The 21,639-nt window shown below is 39.0% G+C and overlaps 1 protein-coding gene across 1 annotated transcript in view; it reads left to right on the forward strand.

Moving 5' to 3' along the window:
* LOC110154356 (PH and SEC7 domain-containing protein 1-like) overlaps positions 1-21,240 on the forward strand; it is a 60,665-nt gene extending 39,425 nt beyond the window's left edge. Inside the window, exons 12-18 of the mRNA XM_055150284.1 lie at positions 9,623-9,666; positions 15,274-15,467; positions 16,019-16,089; positions 16,334-16,491; positions 17,309-17,453; positions 17,885-18,031; positions 18,113-21,240. Of these exons, the coding sequence (XP_055006259.1) occupies positions 9,623-9,666; positions 15,274-15,467; positions 16,019-16,089; positions 16,334-16,491; positions 17,309-17,453; positions 17,885-18,031; positions 18,113-18,376 (1,023 nt within the window). The 3' untranslated portion in view covers positions 18,377-21,240. The remainder of the gene's footprint in view (positions 1-9,622; positions 9,667-15,273; positions 15,468-16,018; positions 16,090-16,333; positions 16,492-17,308; positions 17,454-17,884; positions 18,032-18,112) is intronic.
* Positions 21,241-21,639: the final 399 nt, after the last annotated feature.

Genomic DNA, 21,639 nt, shown 5'->3' on the forward strand with positions numbered 1-21,639 from the left:
TTCAGTTTCAGTGTTTTGAGTTTTATTCAGTGTACATGTTGTTGCAATACATGTATAGGCTACGCAATACTGCATATCACATCATACAAGGCAATTCACCTAGAAGATAAGCCCATTTCCTATACAAGAATAACGCTGGTGTATTGCTTAGTGTCTGGCTTCGGTAGAGAAACCATCGATCTGATTTAGATACTACAAAGAGACGACTCCCTTAGGCCCCTGTGTCTGCCTCTGTCGTCATGGTGCAGGTGCTGGGGTCAGAGGTCGGCGCCGCGGCGATAGTCTTTTCGTCTCCGCAGTGATGGAGACACCAGAGAGACACTCAGATCAGAGCCATCACAGACACACACAGGGAACAGGACTCTAGTCTCTATGGATAGAACCAAAATACAGTCATTCAATATAGATGGTACAATTCAAATGGGTAACATGGTAATAACAATGAAGACATACTTGTTATAAACTACATGTCCATTAAAAAAATTAAAGGACCGATTTTACAGTATTTTCTGAGCTATATTATAAAGTTATTTCCTCATCAAAACATAGCACCTGTTTTGTGTTTTGTGTCCTTCTCTCAAACCGATACACTCTGTCCCACCTTGTGATGTCATGTGGTAATTTGCTCCACTGTGTTTTTAAACTCTCTACACCTTCACTAGATTTATGGGGATAATTTCAGCCCTGGAATTGCCCCTCTCTACTGAGCAAAAGGGAAAAGGTAGCTGTTAACTTGAAAATTACCACTTCATGACATTACAACTTGGAACAAAACATAATAAAGGGTCACTCAGACATGTGTGAATGAAACAAAACACAACTCCAGGTATGTTTTTAATGAGGTAGCTGCGTTATAACATAGCTAACATAGGGTCAATTTAGCATTTTATAGGACCTCTAACCAAATGAATGAACCAACAGTGGTCAAAGACTTCACTCATTTTAAGCGCAAGCATATTTAAAGAGCTTTTTAAAAATTTTTTACAATATAACAAGAACACAATATGCAAAAACTGCTGATATTATTTTGAAATGATTCTCTTGATAGCTTGTAACCGTAAAGTTTATACTATCAACAGAACATTTGTAGCTGAGGTTGGAGCATGTAGTGCGGAGATCTTGATCAATAGCTGTGATCTATGAGTGGCACAGTCATTAAAGCTACTGTCGCCGTGGTGATCCTGTTACTTTCACAGAGTCAATAATTCACTTTGACAAATTTCTCATGAGCAAAGTTCTCCTCCATTTGTCTGAGGCTCTGCCAAATACTCTTTTACCCTCTCCCTGACTCTGCTTAGCCCTTTATTCATCTGTAAGAGTATAGATTAACTGTTTTCATTATAATCAACTCCTCAACGCAGTAATCAATCATTCAAAGCGAACTAGGTCTTTGCCAAGTTCTTTCATTAAAGTTTTATGAAAATCTACATCTTCATCTCCTCTTTGAGGCTATCAGGTACATGATGTCCACCTTACAACATGTACAGGATAAGATTCTTGGATCAGATATGGCTGGGTGGATTGGGAAAAACATGGGGTGACAGTAGCTCAGCTGAGTGTTTGTCCACTGATCTGAAGGTTGGTGGTTCAATCCCTCTCTACATAAACAGTATTGGTAGAGCGGTCAGATTCACTGACCCACAGGTTGGCAGTGCAAGTCCACTTCCCACAGAGGAATGATGTCAAGACACTTAACCGACCTCGCCCCCAGTGTTTGCGTACACTGGGTGAGTGGTCCCTTGATGTAAAGTGCTTTGAGAGCCTTGAAGGAGGAAAAGCGCTATCAAAAATGTTACCATGTGACCCTATCACTGTTTCTTTCCTCATATTAACCGATCTCGATTTTCAATTAAATTTTTCTTTATTATTTTCAAAACCAAAATTAAAACAGCTCTTAGTATGAATTTCAACAACATAATAATAATTAATAAATAATAATACATTTTTCTTTTTTTCTTCCAGAGTTTGAACTCCAAACCACATGCTTTTACTGATTGGCTGTGGACCTCTCAATTCAGAACATATCATTGACAATTAGACATGACTGATTCACAATTTTGCAATGTTTCGATTAATTGCCCAGTCTTAGATCAGTTGTAATATACAAACATACAATTTAATATATATACATACAAAAACAGCCTTTTTTTGTAGCAAAGTCTAATGCTATAAACTCAAACAAACCATTGCTCTGTGGACTTATGAAGTAATTTATCATTTTTGAACCATGGCTGTCTTTGGTGAGCTAGTTTGGCATAGCTGTTTTCTTTCGGTAACCCATAAATCTGTCTTTTCTGTTCATGTCCATATATAGTCCAGGCATTCTCAAAGTCAAACTTGATTACTGGATTATTATTTCTTACTTTGCCTCATTTGTTTTCTTCAATGCCACTGAATCCCTAAACTGTGCAAAGGCAAGGAGTGTCTTTATGTCTTGCAGCCTTTCTCCCATTCTTCAGCTCTTATGAATATAAATGATCCCGCATAAAAGATTATTGCAACTCAAGGTTAATAAAGAGACTAAAAATTAAAAGCGTAAGGGCCAGCGTTATATCTATAAATAGAAAATCATTAGTCAATCAAGTAGCTTTAAACGGTCACATCTGACCCCGTTTTGTTCCATTAAATTCTCAGACACCTCACACGCGTCTCCCAGGAGATCATGCAATGAATACTAATTAGCGGTACAAAAACATGCTCAAAACGCATACATGAATTCATTTCCCAAAACCTTGATACTGAATGTGCGCTGGAGACCGTGCGATTCGCTGGCACAGACTTTCAGAAGGGAGGGGGGCGTGTGCGCATTGACGAAGCGCTCCCAGAAAGAAAGAGAGACGGAGAAGACAGGAGAGGAGAGGAGCTTTTTTGCCTTCACTGCCCGCGATCCAGACAGCCAGCGACCACAAGGACCAGAGCCACAGCGGAGGTATTGAGGAGGATGTCATTATAGCATGTATTGAAAATTTTGCCACGACCTGTTAAGATGATTGATGGGAATGAACGAGACTACACGGAGGAGAGCTGCGTTTTTCTCTCTCCTACACCCACACCCGCCAAATGTGCGGTGGGACTGCGCGCGCTGCTAAAAAAGACAGACTGAAAAAAGAAGTGGACTACATTTTTATGGAGACAGGATAGCACTGAAGCCCAAGCGAAAGGAAGATTGTCCAAAAAGAAATTAGCTCTTAATGCTCGGTGTGTATTTTGAATTATAGGAGCAACAGGATTCTCTATTCTTTTTTTACGCACTGTTAACATCTGAGGACTTAATAACGTATGTTGATTTGTTTGTGTCCGTGGGTTTGTGACGAAATTCAGGGTGCTATTTGGAATCCCTCTTGTCCAGTCTGGGGGCGGCTCACTCCCCCTTCTCGCTCCAGTACCGTTATTCGAAGTTATTCCTTACGCCTGCCTGCTTTTTGTGCCCATTTCCGCGTTTTTTTTTTTCTCCTTCGCACCCAATCTACTTCACACTTTTTGGCACAGTTTCCAGCAGCGTCTCGTGCCATCTGTGACAGCGCGAGTTCCCGGTGTGAGCTTGTTTGTCTTGTTACTAAAAGGTGGACAGGTGTTCGCTTTTGCATAACTTGGCACAAGCGCGTAGCCATGGAGTGACGGACTGTTGACCCCTTTGAAGCCTTTTGCTGGAGCTTTTTGCCTCTTACCGTTGTGACAGCGAGCGCCTGTGAAGTTATCCATCTTTAATATATGTATCTCCTATCAATAATTCACACTTAGGTGGGCCCCCGATGCAGCCGGCCTTGATTAAGACTCAGTAGGACGGTTTGATGCTGACGGATCGCGTCACTCCAGACTGACAAATGATATTCCGCCTGTGCGCTCGTAACAGCTGAGCCCTCTTCCAGCTGCAGCTCGTTACATCAACTTCAAATCATTTCACTTTTGGATTTCTCCTCCGAGGCTCGTTAAGGGTCGACTGTATCCAGTGTTTGACCATGATCGGTGTTAACAGCCTGCACTCCGCGGGGCGCCTACGCTCGCGCTCCCTCTGCACTGTGCGCTACGGAAGAGACTTTCGGATGATGGACCCTTTCCGGTACCCCAGGACCCCGCGCTCTCGCTCCCTCAAACCGCTCGTGTTTCCGGATCTCCTCGGCAAAGCTCAGGATGGCCAGAACCACCCACAGGCCAGGAAGAGAAGAAAGGTATGCTGTTGTCAGACTGCTTTTAATAACACACAGGCCCTTCTTGTCATTTCTTCAGTCTACTTTTCCCATGTAACTTTATTCTTTCATCATAGGCTTATCATTTAGCCCAGCTGTAGGCATATACTATACATATGGCCTCTTTAAGTGCTGAACCTTATCACAAGGCAGTCCAAAGCCTTTGTTTGGTCAGGATTGGTATGTTAAATATTAGTAAATTAGCAAAATCACTCAATAATGTACAATATATTTTCTGTTAACCCCAAACTTTTAAAAACGTATTAAACCCATCGCAACGCGGAGGACCTAACTGTGAAATAAAGTCAAACAGAACTAATAAATGTTAATTGGAAGATTGCAGCCAAGCTAATTGTGGCATTAATCCTTTACAACTGACCCCATTTTGTTCAGTTAATTTCATTGCCATCCACTTCACAAATGTTGGATAGAAACCAATGAATACTAATGAGCAAATCCTTTTAGACTTCAAAGTTGTCACAAGTTTGAGGGACAACATGCATTCACTGTAGTTCCATTGACATTTAGCTGGGAGTGGCCCCACAGAGCCTGCATAATGAACACATAACATATTGTGTAAGGCCACGGTTCAGTCCAAGGCTGAGCAGATGAGGTTGATGAGGCAGAAGACGAGCCAGTAAACAGATTCTCAGTGTCTGGCTTAGTGAGGCTTTCTGACTGTTGTAAATGGATCAGACAACAAACTAAATATTTAACAATTACTGTGTGTTATTTGACAAATCATGTTTCCTCTGCGTGTATGCGGAGCTGGATTGAAGTTTTGACAGAGCTTTTGGCTAAATTTATTTCTGTAAATGTTTGATGTTTATTAGTTTATTGCTACAGTTGCAGTTTCTGTCACTTCAGATTGGGCAGACGAGTTTTTTCTGATGTACAGCAGCCAGTGTATTTAAATATCTGCTATAGTGCATGACCTGCGTTTAGTGCATGACCTGCGTGGGGACACAGGGGTGACCTAATTTTGAAGGAGCTCTTACAAAATACGGTAAATGTTGTCATGGAGAAAACGAGATGATTTACCAAAGATTGCACAATGGCAATTAGTATAATTACAATATAAACTGGAGGAGATTATGTAAATGTAATTGAGTTAGAGAGAAGTCAATAGAGTTACTTCATCACAGTTGGGTCATGCACATTGGACTTCACATAATGTCTGTGCTAACCCTGCGCTTGCCTAATATTAAGATGGAAAGTATATGTAACTTTGATGTTTTGTTTTTAGGTCTAATAAAGATAGCAGTATATTCTAAATGTTACACAATGAAGATTATTAGAAATTATTTCAACTTGAAAATGGTGAAAATTTAAAACGGGCATAGAAAAATAAATAATACATAAATAATAGGGGGAAAATGTTCAGCATCCACAGTAGAGTTGTAATTATTAATTTCTGTAATTTTTTAACTTTTATATTCAAATTAGCCGTACACATTGGGCATAGATCCCAACAGATAAAGGTGCCTGCAATACAGTAATATCTATGCTAGGGATCTCCAACCCTTTGCTTCCACTGAGCTACCTTTACAAAATGAAAATGACAGAGAGTTACTCATTTTAGCAGTTGCAAGAAATTGAGTCAATATAAGAGGGCAAGCCTTAGATGTTGTACAGTTAGATGTCTATAAACCATTATCCATTTATTAGTGCACGATGTTCAAAGTAACACATTTACAGTGGTAATTAATCAAATTTGAGTTATTCAGTACGTTACATATAATTCAAAAATCCTTTGAGCTACTTGCAAAGGGTTGGACAGCTACTGGTAACTCCTGAGATATAGTTTGGAGACTCCTGATCTTAACTGATATGTCTTGGAAATACCTCCTCTTCATGGACCTTTACTGAAGGTGAAGATGGAGAGACTAAGGTGGCTGAGGATATTGCTGCAGAAGAGATGATGTGGAGTGTGTTTTTTTGTTGTTTTTGTCCTGTTTGGTTTGGTTATTGTTTATCTGTCGTCCCCCAAAACATTTTTAACAATGATGGTACAATAGCCTATGTATAACACTGATCATCTTTGTTTTCTCTTGAGGTTTTTCTAACAGGTATAGTATCAGCGTTGTATGATTTGTTTGGTTTCAGCGTGGAGTATTTGACACTTTCAGTCATAGTAGGGCCACATACTGTATCTGTCCATAGGGAAAGCAGCAGTGATGGAGTGAATGACAAACAGCCCTTGAGCGTCCTCTCCATCACCTCCACTGTCACAGCTGTCCATCCGTCTATGTCTTCACAACACTACACAGCTCTGATGGCTGTATGCTCCTTCTCCTCTCCCTTCGCTCTTCTTTTCTGCCTCATTTCCTCTCCTCTTTCCTCTTCTCCCATCTCTCACCCCTTCTCTTGCTTTTTCTCTAACCCTTCTTTCACCATCTCTCGCTCTCTCCCCTCTTTCCTCCCCCTTTCTCTCTACCGCCTGTCCCCCTCTTTATATCTCCTGACTCTCCTCTCCTCTTTTCCCTTCCTCTCCTATCTTTCCTCCTTTCTGGGTCCTCTCCTCCCATCTTTTTTCACCTCTCCTCTCCGTTTCTTTATGTTCTCTCCTTTTCTGTCAACTGCACAACCCATCTCCCCTCTACCCCTTTCCTCCTCCTCTCTCCCCCTCACTTCCCTTCTCTCCTCCTTTCGTCTCTCTTCCTCTCCTCCTACCATCTCCTCTCTCTCCCTCCTCACCTCCCCTCTCTCACCGTATCCCCTCTTCTTCTCCCCTCTCCCCCTGTCTTCTTTCTTTTGGCCTCTGTCCCCCTCTCCCCCTACTTCCCCCTCTCCTCCTCTTCCTCTCCTCTCACTGTCCTCATGTCCCTATCACTGCAGATCGGCTGTGAAACTGCCACCACACCATCACATTCAGTCTCTAATGTCACTCTGCAGCCCACAAGTGTCTAAAGGTCTCGATTGTCACAGGTTTATAATGCCAAATGTGCACTGTTCCCTGAGTTTTTCAATGACATTTTCTTAAAAAAAAAAGAAAGAAAAAAAAATCTTGCAAATCTGCCGTGCTGTGCAAAAGTTTTAGGCAGGCATGTCAAACTTACAGTGTGGATCCAGATTATTGTTTTGATCCAGGACTGTACTATTTTAAGATATGGACCAAGTTACTTCATGCAGTAACAAAATCATTATTTTTTCAGTAGTTTTGCCAGTATAAGATTTAAAGATAATGTGGATTTACCCCTAAACAATTAAAGGTTGAGTTTGAGTCTTGCATTGTCAAAAATCCATACCTATGCTTATATTATACTCTGTAGTCAATACTCAGTAATGAATGAATCCGCTAAACTAGTTTTTAAACTAGATGAAATTTAAATTACTTAAAATTGACAGACCTATTATATATGTTTGTTTTATTGAAACTACTATAATTTTGTGTTGAAAAATACATTGTATATAGTCTCTTAATATCCTAGTTAAATGATGGAATTCAAATAGTAGCTAAGCTCAAGACCAAATGTATATATATATTTTTTGTTATAATTATTTTGTATATTGATTCACATTTTCTCATAGCAATTCTTTAGAGTTTGTCCCATTCTTTAAAAAAAACAACCTTTACAAAGCAGATAGTGTGATAATAATAAATCCCAAATCGTGTAAACACTGATACAATCTAATTATTCACAATGTGCTCCAGATTGCAGTGAACCCAATAAACAAAAGACAATTAAGCTATTTCTTTCTTTTTTTTTCTTCTTTTTTTCCAAACATAATCCCATTTTTCTCAATGAAAACATCTCTCGTTGTAACTTAATTGTGCCCTATGTGGATCAGTATGTCGATGTTGTGGTTTAAATTATTTATTGATCTCTGCATCTGTCCATCGACGTTTGGTGGCTCTCAGGATAACAGATCTCTAACTGAAGGACGGGGGCTGGACTGACTGACTGATTGATGGATGGGGTTGCTGTAAAGACAACTGTTCAACTAAAAGCAACTGGGAGCACAGACAATGACATTAGAGTTCACATAGAGACAGTATAAAGAAGTGGACTGAGGGAGTGTGACGTCACCCATAGCGTTTGGCTCCAGTCAAGTGAGGCTTACAGAGGCTTGCAGTTATTGGAGTGAATTTGGGGCCACATCCATATTACGAATAGGAATTTAATTACATTCAAAATAGCAAAATAAAGACTCAAGGATCATGTACAGTGGGTTAATACTAGGGATTTAATGATATCCAAATCTCTCTGTACGATATTATCACGATATGCATCTCACAGTATGATATTTATTGGCTATATTTTGGAGAGGCTGATGATTTTTGCTTTAAAAATACCCTGACAAGATTTTGATTTGAATTACTTTCATAATCCCAAGAATTTAAGTAAAAACATATTTCTTTATGTTGTCTGTGCTGAAATGAATCATGGGATGTGTAGTTTCCGATGTTTATAAGCTACTGGTACTAGAAAACCATGCATTTAAGCAAAGGAACTTGTAATTTGATATATTGTGACAGCCCACGATATTATTGTGAGACTTTAAACGATGTCCGTTATTATTACATCCCTAGTTAATACTAATGTAAGGTCAATTGGAGCCAGAGTTCATGGAGCTGGAAGTGCACCCATGCTCACTTCTTATCTGAAACACAGCAGCTACTGAGTTAACTATGTCCATTTATATATACAGTTTATGAGACCAAAACAAGATGAAAGGTATTATATAGAACCAGGAACAACTGCATAAGAACTATATTAATTTGCAAACTGATGGCATAAAACATTACTCTCATAGCAACACTAATATGCACTAATAGACAAATCATTACAACGATTATGACAGTGGGGATGTTCACAACAATCTGGTCATTATTTGATTTTAGATGATTGAAACGTCATGTAAACAAACAGTTACATTAAATCCAACCTGATTTCTTTCTGGTTGTTCACACCTCTGCAGGTTTTGACAAGGACAATTATGACTGGCAAACTAATGATACAAAGAGAAAGAGAAGATATTACGAGTTATTTTTAAATTCATTGTACTTTGTCTTCCAAACAGTTACTCTGAAAATCCACTGATTAACTGGCACATGCCACAAGGTGTTTTGATGAGTAGATTTCTTTAGTCCATGTAAACACACCAAAAATCAGATCTAATTTTTGGGTTATCTCATGATTGTGTAGTTGTCAGATTTTCACTAAGTTTACACAAACATGTCTAATAACAAACTGTATTCATAAAAGTTAAAATTCTTGTGTACATTGGCAATAATCTTGAAATTTGAAATGAAATAATTCTATACCTAGACAAAACTAAGTAAAGTTTTTATAATTTAAAAAGTGAATACAAATACTAGTAATTAATGTTGCTAAAAACAGATCTGTGTCATCCGTGCCCACACTCAAAACCTGAAATGACCCATCTGTCTTGTATTGAATCTCACAATTGTCTCTTTTGGTCCTTTTCAGGCACTGTACAACTCAATCAAGAACCAGAAGCTCCAATGGACGCTGTAAGTTCTTTAACATTGACTTTCTGCTTTGTGCACTAGTTCCATTTTTGTAGCCTAGCCTTGCCTCCGTGTGCTAATTGTTGCTTTCAGTTGTCCATAAATAGCCACACACACACACACACACACACACACACACACACACACACACAAGGACACACGCTGACACTGTCCTGAAGGGTAAAAGAAAAAAAACAAAAACAAAAGGGGTATATTGATTAAGTTGCTAGCTTCCTCATTAATGACGTGAGCGTTGTCTGGCATGTGAAGGCAACATTAGTGTGTCAAGGGTTGCTATTCTCGCGCACCCATCCAGAGTGCGCCTCCGAGATGCCAATTAAGTCACTCGTTTTTCCAAGCCTCTGTTTCTATGGCAACGGCACCATGGATACGACTCCATGGCTACGGCATCACTCTCCTCTCCATCTCGTGCGCTATACTTAATAAATAAACTTTAACAATATATAAGTTGCAAGTAAATATTAATAAAATAATAATACATTTTATTTATATAGTGCTTTTCAGGACACACAAGGACGCTTTACAGAACACTTATTACAACAATCAGCAGAGCAATAAACAAATACAGGAAAGTTACTGATGCAAAAACAAGTAACTCAGGTATAGATTAAAACTAAAGTAAAATCAGATAGTAATATAAATACTTTTAGATTTAAGATTTTAAGATGAAATGATAAAAGAGTACGCAAAAGTGCAAGCAGCCAATCAACTAGACTATTTAACGCTGGTCAAGCAAGCCTTTACTCAATAATAAGATAGATAAGATAATGCTTTCACATACAAACAGCAAAATTATATAGGCTAATAGATCATATGCATTTGTTTTAGTATTAAAAGCTTTTATCCTTATTGTAGTGGAATACTGGTAAAAGTAATGGAACTTTAAAACAATGGGCTGTTACTTATTAATATCATTTTAACTTTTATTTCACTATTAATGAACTTCAGTTACATTTTAGTTTTATCTTTTTTAGTGTCTATTAATTACTGTTTATAGCACTGTCCCCTTTGTGTTTCAGAAAATTCTGCTCTTGCACAGTAACGGTTATAGAACAAAAGTTGCCAGTAACAATACATAATGTACAATGGAAAAGGGAAAGCTCGGTCCATTTACCTGTGTGTCCTATACAAAGTCGCCCACTAGCTTTCCAAAAATATCTCCCACCCGGAGCAGGAATAAAAGTGGACAGAGGCGGAGAGCCACAGCGAAGCTAGACATATACGTCCATAGTTCAATATCCCATAGGCTGGGCTGGGATAAACTGTTGTACATTCAATCATTCACATGTTTAAAATACATTCCTAGTGATTTCTTCTACTTTGAAAAATAATAATTTGCAAAAGTGCAGTGCACTTTTTCTCAGTGAATCTATTTCGCACCCTCGCTGGCTTATCTTAAGAATGATAATTTATTTCACCCATTGACTGCAACTCAAAGCCAGCATTTCCTGTGATGGCTTAGTCCCTATCTTGTAAATACACATTTGTTTGCTTTGCGTACAGGCTATATATAGTTTATTTACTCTTGAATGTGAAAATTATGTGTGATTTTAAGCTACACAAACACTGCATGTATGAAAGCTGGCTTTGCTTATAACAGGTGTGCTTTCGTGTGGGTGTGCTGTGAGTTTTTGCGCTCTCAAATAAAAAATTAAAAACCCAGAAAAAAAAAAAAAAAAACACACCCAAATAAGCAAAACAAAACAGCAATGGCCGCTACTTCACACCCCCACAGAGAAATACACACATATGGACATTCGCAGTAATGCAGTTGGAGGCCCCCACATGTTCTCATCTCCAAAAGGATACACTGTATATTTACACATCCTGGTTTGGAGGCGTAGGCTGGAGCAGAAGGTACAAGGGAAAGAGAGGCGGGTTAAAGGGGAAGCAACAAGTTGGAGGTAATTTTGCTAAACTGGCAACAAAACACAAACAAATGCAAATGTCTTATTATTATTATTATGATGGTGATGGTGGTGCTGATACATAGAACAGCTAGCCCCATCTGCTAATCCCCTCATAATATTGTACAGTAAGAAGCACAGTGGGAAGGAGACCGTGTGCCAGGTCTTGCATCATCATACATTCATCAATGACATTTTTTGACATCTTTTGCAAAGCGAAACGTCAGCCATTTCAATTAATGATGTAATTTTTTACCTTGGCAAACCATATTAAAGGTATATGAATGAGGTACCGTACTGCTAAGGTTCTGGGGAGCACATGTCAAAGTAGCACAAATACCACCCCTGCTTTGCTTGTATTCCTCATGACACCTTCTCTTGCATACTTCCTATCTCGTATTTTGTTGTTAGCACTATCTTTTTTTTCTTTTTTTTGTTCTTTCGTCTCCCTCCATCCCCCCTCTTCTTCTCCTCCACTTGTTTCTGTGTAGAATGGGACCCAGTTACCAGGCAACAGGCTGCGTGCTCATTGGTGCAGCCTCTCTTTCTCTCTCTCTCGGCTCCTGCATGGGGTTAACTGCTGTTATGTTACTGTTGGTTACTCATAGTGTGGTCTCCAGGGAGGGGGGCTCAGGCATACAGCCATTCCTGCTATTTTCAGGCTGAACTTTTGCAATAACGTGTGATGTAACAAGTGGAATTGCCATTTTACTTGATTTGGTTTTGTTTAAAGAGCCCATATTACGTTACATCTTCTGATCTTATAATGTTGTTTCCTCTTCAAAAACATATCTGAAGTTGAGTTTTTCTTTCAGTCACACAAGTTTAAGACACAAACCCTGCATATTTAGGGAGGCTGAGTTCTTCTCTCAAACAAACAACACTCTGTTCCACCTTGTGATGTCACGTGGTAATACAGGAAGAGCTCCACTGTGTTTTTAAACTCCATACATTTTCACTACAATCATTTGGATGATTTCAGCCCTGGAATTGCCAGTCTACTGAACTAAAGGTAAAAGGTAGCTGTTAACTTTAAAACTATGTCTACATGACATCACAGTGTGGAACAGAGCATTTTGAGCTTTGGAGATGTAGACAAACTAAATAATAAATAATATCAAATAACATAAAGAGTTACTCAAGCATGTGTGAATGAAACAAAACACAACTCCAGGTATGTTTTTAATGAGGTAACAATGTTTTAAAATGGCTTAAAGCTTTAAAGGATTGATCCTGAAATAATAGATCTAATAATTCTAATAAAAGCAGTACAATGTGAGAAAAAACACACATATTAGATTCTTTTTACAGACCAAGAGTTTGTTTTCATACCTGACTGTCAGGTATGAAAACAAACTCTTGGTCTGTAAAAAGAACCTAATAACATAAAATATCAGAAGACCAAATGAATCTCTTTGAACACATTTTCTACAGTTAAAAAGAACAGTTTTCTTATTAAGACATTGTCTATGGCATACTAACCTAATGTGCATAGTTGTTGCCCGTCTGGTTTATAACAGGAGATTTTCCATGCACTGACGTACCAAGGACACCGCTAACTTGGTCTTTGTTGACATTTCTTTATGGACAGCTCCATCTCTCACCTATGTCATCAAATGTTATAATACTCCCTACAATAGAAACATAGCCAGTCTTGAATGAACAGTGCTACCACAATATCTCTTTGGACCATAGACTCAGGACTCTTTGCAACTCTTGGGTTACTTGGATTATTAAGGCTTATATATCACCTTCACTGAACTATCTAAACATAACTAAACTTGGAGTAACTGTTTGAATCTTTAATAAAACCAAAATTAAACAAGTACTAACCCTCAACAATCTTTACCCTGGCAAAACTAGTTCTATAACATATGTCTAAGCCAGTTATGACAATTGAACAATTGAAACAATATATTAAAGGCCTGCTTGTTTCTATGAATATGTCATTGGTCTGCCTAGTTTCATGGTAAGACATAAAACAGCTCTACCTTACATTTATTTAATTGCAGGTGGTTTTATAGCTCCAAAATTCCGAGAAAAACAGGCATTCTAACGGTAAGCGAGGTTGCCTCTCCACAGATATGACCTGTCTGGTCTAGTTTGGTCTCCATGAAGATAGAAAGGTTTAATATCATACTAGTGTGAAACATTCCAGACAAAACGATAACATCTCCATGGAGAAAAGCATTTGACAGACCCCCTACCAGAAAAGTTACACAACACACCTGAAAATTATGAAATTAGACAAAAGTACATTTCTACATATTAGTGAATTAACATTTTCGACAGACAGTTACTTGAGCACAAAAATGGAAGGCAATTAATCAAAATTCTCATTTAAAAACATGGCTCCTTGACAGTTTCTAATGAGCGTTGTGCACCCTGCAGGAGATGATCTGCGATGAGAAATTATGCTTAGCAAACACTTTTGGAGAGTGCTTGAGTTTGACTTGTTCAGGCCGTGAGGAGGAAGTACCAGAGCCCCCTGGGTAAAGATGGCCCTGTTACACTCACCTCAAATCCTCAAATCAGGTTAAGAGTCATTCTACTGCTCAGGTACTTTTTGATCTAGTCCTGGACAGGAACAAAAACTTACAGTGAGTACGGATGCGACTTTGAGTGCACTGGTCCAGCACCTCCCTTGACTTCCGTGCTTTGTAAAGATTGACTTAGTTCAAAGGTCAGTCAAGTTCAAATCACTGCTCAACTGTTCTCAGTTATGTTTGTAGTGACGTGTATCTGTCACTGATGTACAGTAATATGTGAAAAGGTCATTCTATTTTAGCAAGGTTGGGTTTGAGTTGACTGAATTTACTAACAGATTGGTAAAATAAAATAAAACAATACAAAATTGAATTATAAAAAGCCATGTTATAACAGTGCTCCCTTATCATAAACTCACTAAAATTTGCATTTTGATGTGCCTGTTTGAATAATCCTGTATCGTTCTGCATTCAAGGCTTGAGGACTCTTTCTTTTTCACCTGACCCCTATCCCTGCCTTCTGCTCTTACTTATTTATTTTATTTACTTATTGTGCTGTGATTATTAAAAAATTCAACACATTTCTTTAAAAATGCCGTTTGCTGTGGTGAAACATCAACAATAAGGATGGCAACGTGGTAGAGTGGTTAACCCTTCTGCCTTCTTGCGAGAGAGTTGCTGCTTTTATTCTCCATAGTAGAGACATACACTGCAAGTCTAAATTTGAGGCATATTTGTATTCTCAAATATCCTGTTGCCATAAATATATGTATTTCACTCCCATTTTACACACTTCACCAATCACCTAACCCAATTACTTTCTTTACACAGCAAGTTCAGATTACTAAAGTGAAACATTATATTCAGTAAGTAAAAATAAAATCTCAACTCCATACCAAATATCTATCAGCTTACACACAGCTACAGCTAATGTAATGTCATTACACTAAATGCTTTTCCTGATATCATTGCTTTGTAAATAGTGCTTTCCCAAAGTTCTTCTGACCCGCTGGTATTACTCATGTGTACTGTATGAAGTTTTCGGTGTGAAGTCCTGTCGTGGACCTCTTGTGCTGTAGTTGAGAGCGAGCGAATGGACAGGATGAACGCCGATGATGATGTGTTTGGTGCGTCGCTAACGAGACGTGACACACAAGTGCTAATCTCCCGCCGAATCTGTGCCTTTGTCTCCATAGCGACGAGGAGGAGCTGCGGAAGTCATTTTCGGAGCTCGGGGACAGTCTGTGTGAGTCGGACGCCTCCAGGCCCATACGGCGCGTGGACAGCAGCGGGAAGCCCCTGGAGGACGGGACACAGCCCTCCGGAACGCTGCTGTACAAGAACGGCTTCCTGGTCCGAAAAGTGCACGCCGATTCAGATGGAAAGAGAAGTACGATCTTACGTTTCCTGGTTCTAAAATGTTAAATTCAAGTTTTATCGCTACTGTCAGTAAATAAAATTCACAAACTATATGCGATAGAGTGCAACATAAAACTATTAACATTAGATATTTTTGTCTTCTATTGCATATAAATACTAGGCCTGAAGAATGTTAGAAATTCATCTGAAATGCTGGGAGTTTTGAGATAATATTGTTCACACATTATCCATAATTTTAAAAGAGTGTATATACATCAGTGTTTCCCATTAACAGAATACACTGATATAAATGGCCCTCTCCCATAGTTTAAAAAGAACATGGGCTATAACAAAATATCACTTTGTTGCTCAATACATAAAATTTACTACACTGTTAAAAATTCCTGCTAAAATTTGAAATACAGGCAATAAGTGGCATTTAAACTCCACAAATTGTATGAAAGAAATGTATTAATATAAAAAGTATTTGTGACATCATAGTCTAAATAAAATCTATGGGAAACATTGTATATTGTTAGTGTTAAATGATGCATCCAATGACCAGTTTGTTTTTGTTGACAGCTCCAAGAGGAAAAAGAGGCTGGAAGACTTTTTATGCGATCTTAAAAGGGCTAATCCTCTACCTGCAAAAAGTAAGTGCATAAGTATTTCAGTACGTACTAAAGCTGTGATATACTGTAAATCACTTATTCAACTTTTTCTGTGACGCAATTGGGTAATTTTACTAGAAATGTACAGAAAGATCTTATCCCTCTTTTAATTACATTTTAATCATTGTTACCCCAGGAAATAACAGTTTTGTTAACCCACCAAATTTAGGGCTATTATAAAATAAGTCAATTAGAATCAAAGTCATTATGTTAATGTGTGTTTCAGGGGGAGTACAGGCCTGATAAGCAGCTCTCTGATGAGGACCTTAAAAATGCAGTGTCCATCCATCACTCTTTGGCCATGAAGGCTTCAGACTACAGCAAACGACCCAATGTCTTCTACCTCCGCACTGCAGACTGGAGGGTCTATCTCTTCCAAGCACCGTAAGTGAATCCACACTTAAATTATACATTCACAATTACCCAGGCAAAAAAATATAAAAAGCAGTCTAACATCTGCAGCAGACTGTGAAAAGTAGATCAAGGGGAAAAAATCCTTTATCACATGAAGCAGAGATGAACCCTTGTCCCAAAGTGACACTGCAAGGTGACTGCTCCAGCAGAGTCTGTCCTTAGGCCCCGTCTGTGCGGAGAGAGCAAGATCATGCAACACAATCTGTCACACACAGAGCCACACAACGCAGGCCGATCACATAAATAAACATGATGTACATATGTGAACATGCATAGTACATGTTATGATATGTCTGTATGACTCGATGTCTGCAGTAGAAAATGACATGACAGGGAAGTGGCCACATGTTCAGGCCCCAGGAGGACACTCTCTCTGCTCTAGTTGCAGCTTGCATTTGTCCCACATACTGTACCCCTCTCCTCCCGCCTCCCTCTCTCTCTCTCTCTCTCTCTCTCTTTCCTCATGCCTCCCTTGCTCTCTTTCTCTCGCTGCTCTAGCCTCCCTCTCTCTCTCGTCTCCCTCCCTCTCTTGGGCTTTAAACAGGGTTGTTTGGTTCACACTGATATTTCTCATGGACCCCTAATGGTTTTGTTGTTTAAAATCGGCCGTTTCTCCTCTGCATTAATTGGTTTCAAAATAATTCCTTTGTCAACTGTGAGGCTGTGCTCTCCGATAATTATCCCTTTGATGTAGAGGGCTGATGTGTGCACAGGCTACATGGAGCTAACTGATAAGAGGGTTTGTTTGCTAACTTGTTTTGTGTTGTTTGTGTGTGGGCGTGTGCAGAAACGCAGAGCAGATGCAGTCCTGGATCACTCGGATCAACACGGTGGCGGCCATGTTCTCGTCTCCACCGTTCCCCGCGGCCATCGGCTCCCAGAAGAAGTTCAGCCGCCCCCTGCTGCCCGGAACCATGTCCAGACAGACCGAGGTACATGAGTGTTTGCACACTACAGTAAAGACTGAAAGGAAAATAATCACAAATTATTGATCTCCACTGCACAACTACTTGAGGCTGGCACGTGCTTCATCAAAAAGTGCTTATAATTAAATATTCATAACAAAACACTGCGCCCAACACCTTTGCCATACATAACTATTGGCAGCTGTGCTACGGCCTATGCATATTTTATTATTCATGTAATTGTTTGGAAGTTTGAAATGCCACTGAGTTCAAACACCCATTATTTTAAATAATAAATACAAAATTTATTATAGCGTCATTTTTAATACTTTTTTAATATACAAAGCGCAAGGGACACATATCATTAAAACATTACAGTTGTGAGTTTGACAACTTAAACAAATTACTGTAACAAATGCAGTCATGACCTTAATGACCTCTGTTGTTGTCTGATCCAGGAGGAGCAGGTGCGCTCCCATGAGGCCAGATTTCGGGCCGTCTCCACTGAACTGGCTGAAGTACGCTCTTGCCCCCCTCCAGATCGAAAGGTCAAAGGTCGGGAGCTGGACGAGTATCGCCAAAGAGATGAATATCTGGAGTTTGAGGTGAGCTACAGTCCAGTACTGTGTTTGTCTAAATTTTTCACGTCTTTTTGACCATTATTATTATATTTGCCTGTACTTTAGAAAACCCGATATGGAACTTATATCATGCTGTTGAGGGCCAAACTTCGCACGGGTGAGGAGGACTTGTCTGTGTTCGAGTCCCTGATCCTGGAGGAGAACGGCCTGCAGAGGGTGCACTCCAGCCCCACACTTGGGGACAGCAGCCTGGCCTCTCAAGCCAGCAGCGCCAAGGACGGTCCCAACAGCAGCAAGGCATCCTGCTGCAGCACGAAGCCGCGTCAGGAGGCCCAGAGACACAGCTACAGACAGGCCGTGAAGAAGTGAGGGGCCCACAGCATGTACTGCTGTGACAGGCCCTCCTGCACAGGCTTCATTTAACCAGAAAGGCTCTGAGCTCTGCTTGAAGGGGGGCCGGGTGGGTCCTAATACTGATGCCCTAATGGCACCCCACCCTCCTGTAGAGGAGCCTGACAGTGGCTGTCCAGAGGCGGAGACGAAGGAACAGGAGAGGGATCATGGTGCTTAAGACTGGACCAGGCACCAACAGGGAACTACATCTGACATCTTTGCTTCTCTCCAGCCTCACTCTCTCTCATTGCTGTTGCCAAGTTTTCTCCTTTTCACCTTTTTCTTGATCTTTCACTCAGTTCTGGGACCAAATATGTTTACACATAAAGAGCGTTATATTTTAGACAACTGATTGTTTGAATTGCCACCACTGCTCTGATTTGAAGTGCTGTTTTAGAGTCTAGACTCATGAGTTTCACTGGAGCTATGACATTCTAGCTCCACATCCTCATGGTGTGTTCACATTCCACAGAAGAGTGGGACATTTCAGCATTTCACTCTCTGTCACTGAAGAAGATGGATACTGAAGTCTTTATTATGGTGATGCCCTGGTGGCCTGTTAGACGTGTTTTCTCAGTGCTTACAACATCTCGACCAGACAGGCTCCAGTTTTGCTCTACTTGAAAAGACAATCTTCTACCAGTTGCTTTAGCTTGCGTCCTGTGGTGTGCTACTGTTCTTTCTTCTTATTGGCCGAATGTTGTTTTCTCCTGTGATTCGCATGCCTGCATCCAGCTCCATGATTTTTAGGGCTTTTACGTCTATGAGGGCGAACACTGAACGCAGCAAAAATGATTTATCCTGAAATCATTTAGTCTTTTTTCTTCATGTTGGTGCCATACCCCCTGTGTGTGACCACCTCTACACTCACCGCGCAGACCCTGAATGTCTCTGATATTTTTTACTGTCATATGTTACTGTTGAACCTTCTCCTCCTGTGTAATGTATGTCATGTGTAAGTTGAGATGCTATTGACAATGTAACAGGAAATGTATAATATTATTTGTAAACATCTGGGATATGTTTGTATATAATGCAACCTCTGCTGTATGCGTGCAGTATAATGTAGGATATATATCAGTATATATTTACAATATAGTCAACACAATATTGTGGAAATTATTTAGGTACAACGCATTGTACTCAGAGTCTCAGAAGCACTAAACAATAATCCTATTTTTGTTATTTTTTTGGAAAGTAAGTAACACAGCAACAGCACAATATGAGTATCATAATAATGCCAATTTATCAGAGATTAGTAATTTCAGATGGTCTTTGTGAAGTGAATAAGTCTTACATTAGGAAATACTAACCATCTGCTTTAGGATTAGGAATAGAACAGGAAATACTCCAAAGAAGGTGCTTGGTAGAAAAAACAAAGGCATGACTTCTAATAAAAATAATATTAGATGAATACAGTTGAACAGAGGAACAGAAGGTATAATGGATATGGATCATTTTGGTAGCCATTCACACCTCATTACAGTTTCTTTATTGAAGTATAGCCATTTTTAACTCAGGCTTTAAAAATTACACTCGGAGCAGCTGCAGTGCCAGTTTCTACCAGCAGGGAGCGCTGTGGACGCTCAGTTGTATTGTAACTCAGCCATAATCACTCCTGCTGCACTTGCAGTGAATATGCATGGCATCTCCCACCCAGTCCATGATCCGCAGGGCTATTAGATCAAACCAATGTACATGAAGCTTTGTGAGTGTCTGTCCACTGTGGTGCAGTTTGAATTAGTCTCATGTCAGTGTATTTTATTTACACATTCATCTGTTTTCTACAAATACTAAATGAAAACTCACTCCATTTTATTTTGATTTTAGAAACCATTTTGTATTTTCTAAACGTCAAGTTGTTCTTTTTTATTTAAGTTATTGTGCACTTTATGCTCGTATTTCAGTGTTTGGTCAAGTCTACATGCCTGAGTTCTTAACATTTAGGATGGTACATGGCTCCATTTATGCCAATGTTTTTATTTTATGGAAATTATGAAGAAAATTGCAAAGAGGTGCATTGGGCAAAGTCAAGTGCCATTCACAATGCTTTCAAACTGCTCACAAATGAGAATTTATTGTGCTTTTGTTTTTGCCTGTAGTAATCTATAACACACATACATAGATTATTTAAAAGTCAATCAATTTCAGTAGTTCAATTTAAGTTGAACTCATGCATACTGTTTAACAATATTATTTCCCATATGACCATGTCAGTAATTAATGAATCATGTGCTAAGTAATATAGCGTTGCACACATAAATTGCACTACTGAAATAAATTGCCTTTTTAAATAAAATTGTAGGCCTGTGCAACCATATTAGGCCTTAACATAACTATCAGGTTTTAGCTTCACATCAAATCCAAAATTAGTACTTTGTTGTAGATTTTTAGGAGCACTTTTTTACCCTTTCCCATGCCTTTCTGTTGTCATCTCACCATAGCACTGGTCAACATTGGCTGTATTGTTTTTGTTGATGTTTTGGTTGGCCTGCGCCAGCCCCCATCTCTGAATGTGACATGTAAATAAAGCATGAGATATTAAGGCCTGCTTTTATTTATATTAAAGAGTATTCAAATGAAGGGTTTAGAGTAGGTCAACATGAGCTCACATCTTCTTTTTGTCAATATGAATGGAGATTATGACTGTATTTGGAGCTGTTGTATGCTGTGTTTTGGGGAAATCTTTTACATGTAAAGGTCTGGCTCCATCTCAGTGTTTTAAATGATAATGTTCATTTGATGCTACATACAGCAAGCTACATGTGTCACTGCCTTGTTTAAAACACACCAAGGAAGTATTGTATGTGAACCTCCTTTGGGAGACAGAGACATTGAAAATAAACATGATTTGAAAGGTTACTGTTTGTCAAAATTATTCTGTTTTATAGTTAGTAAAATTAGCCAAATTATGCTTATGTAGAAATTAATGGCATATTCGAAATTCTAATTAATTGCATATTATGATATGAGTAATCAGCATAATTAAAAGTGCAAGTCTTTTTTTTATATATACAGACTGAAAACTGACTTAAGATGTAGGCCTGTAAATGAGCCCCTGTCACAGGTTATTAGAAAAACAACAGCAAAAACATTTTAATATCACAATGCTTTTTTGTCTAAATACTTTTAAAATACATTTCTGATGCCCTCATTGTTAATTCTATGGCTAGAATTCTAGTGTACGATTGGTGTTATGCAATACAGAAAAAAAATAAATAAATAAAATAAACATTTTT

The sequence above is a fragment of the Boleophthalmus pectinirostris genome, unplaced genomic scaffold, assembly GCF_026225935.1.
Source record: "Boleophthalmus pectinirostris isolate CB_2022bp ecotype Guang Dong unplaced genomic scaffold, ASM2622593v1 HiC_scaffold_14, whole genome shotgun sequence".
Lineage (NCBI taxonomy): Eukaryota > Metazoa > Chordata > Actinopteri > Gobiiformes > Gobiidae > Boleophthalmus > Boleophthalmus pectinirostris.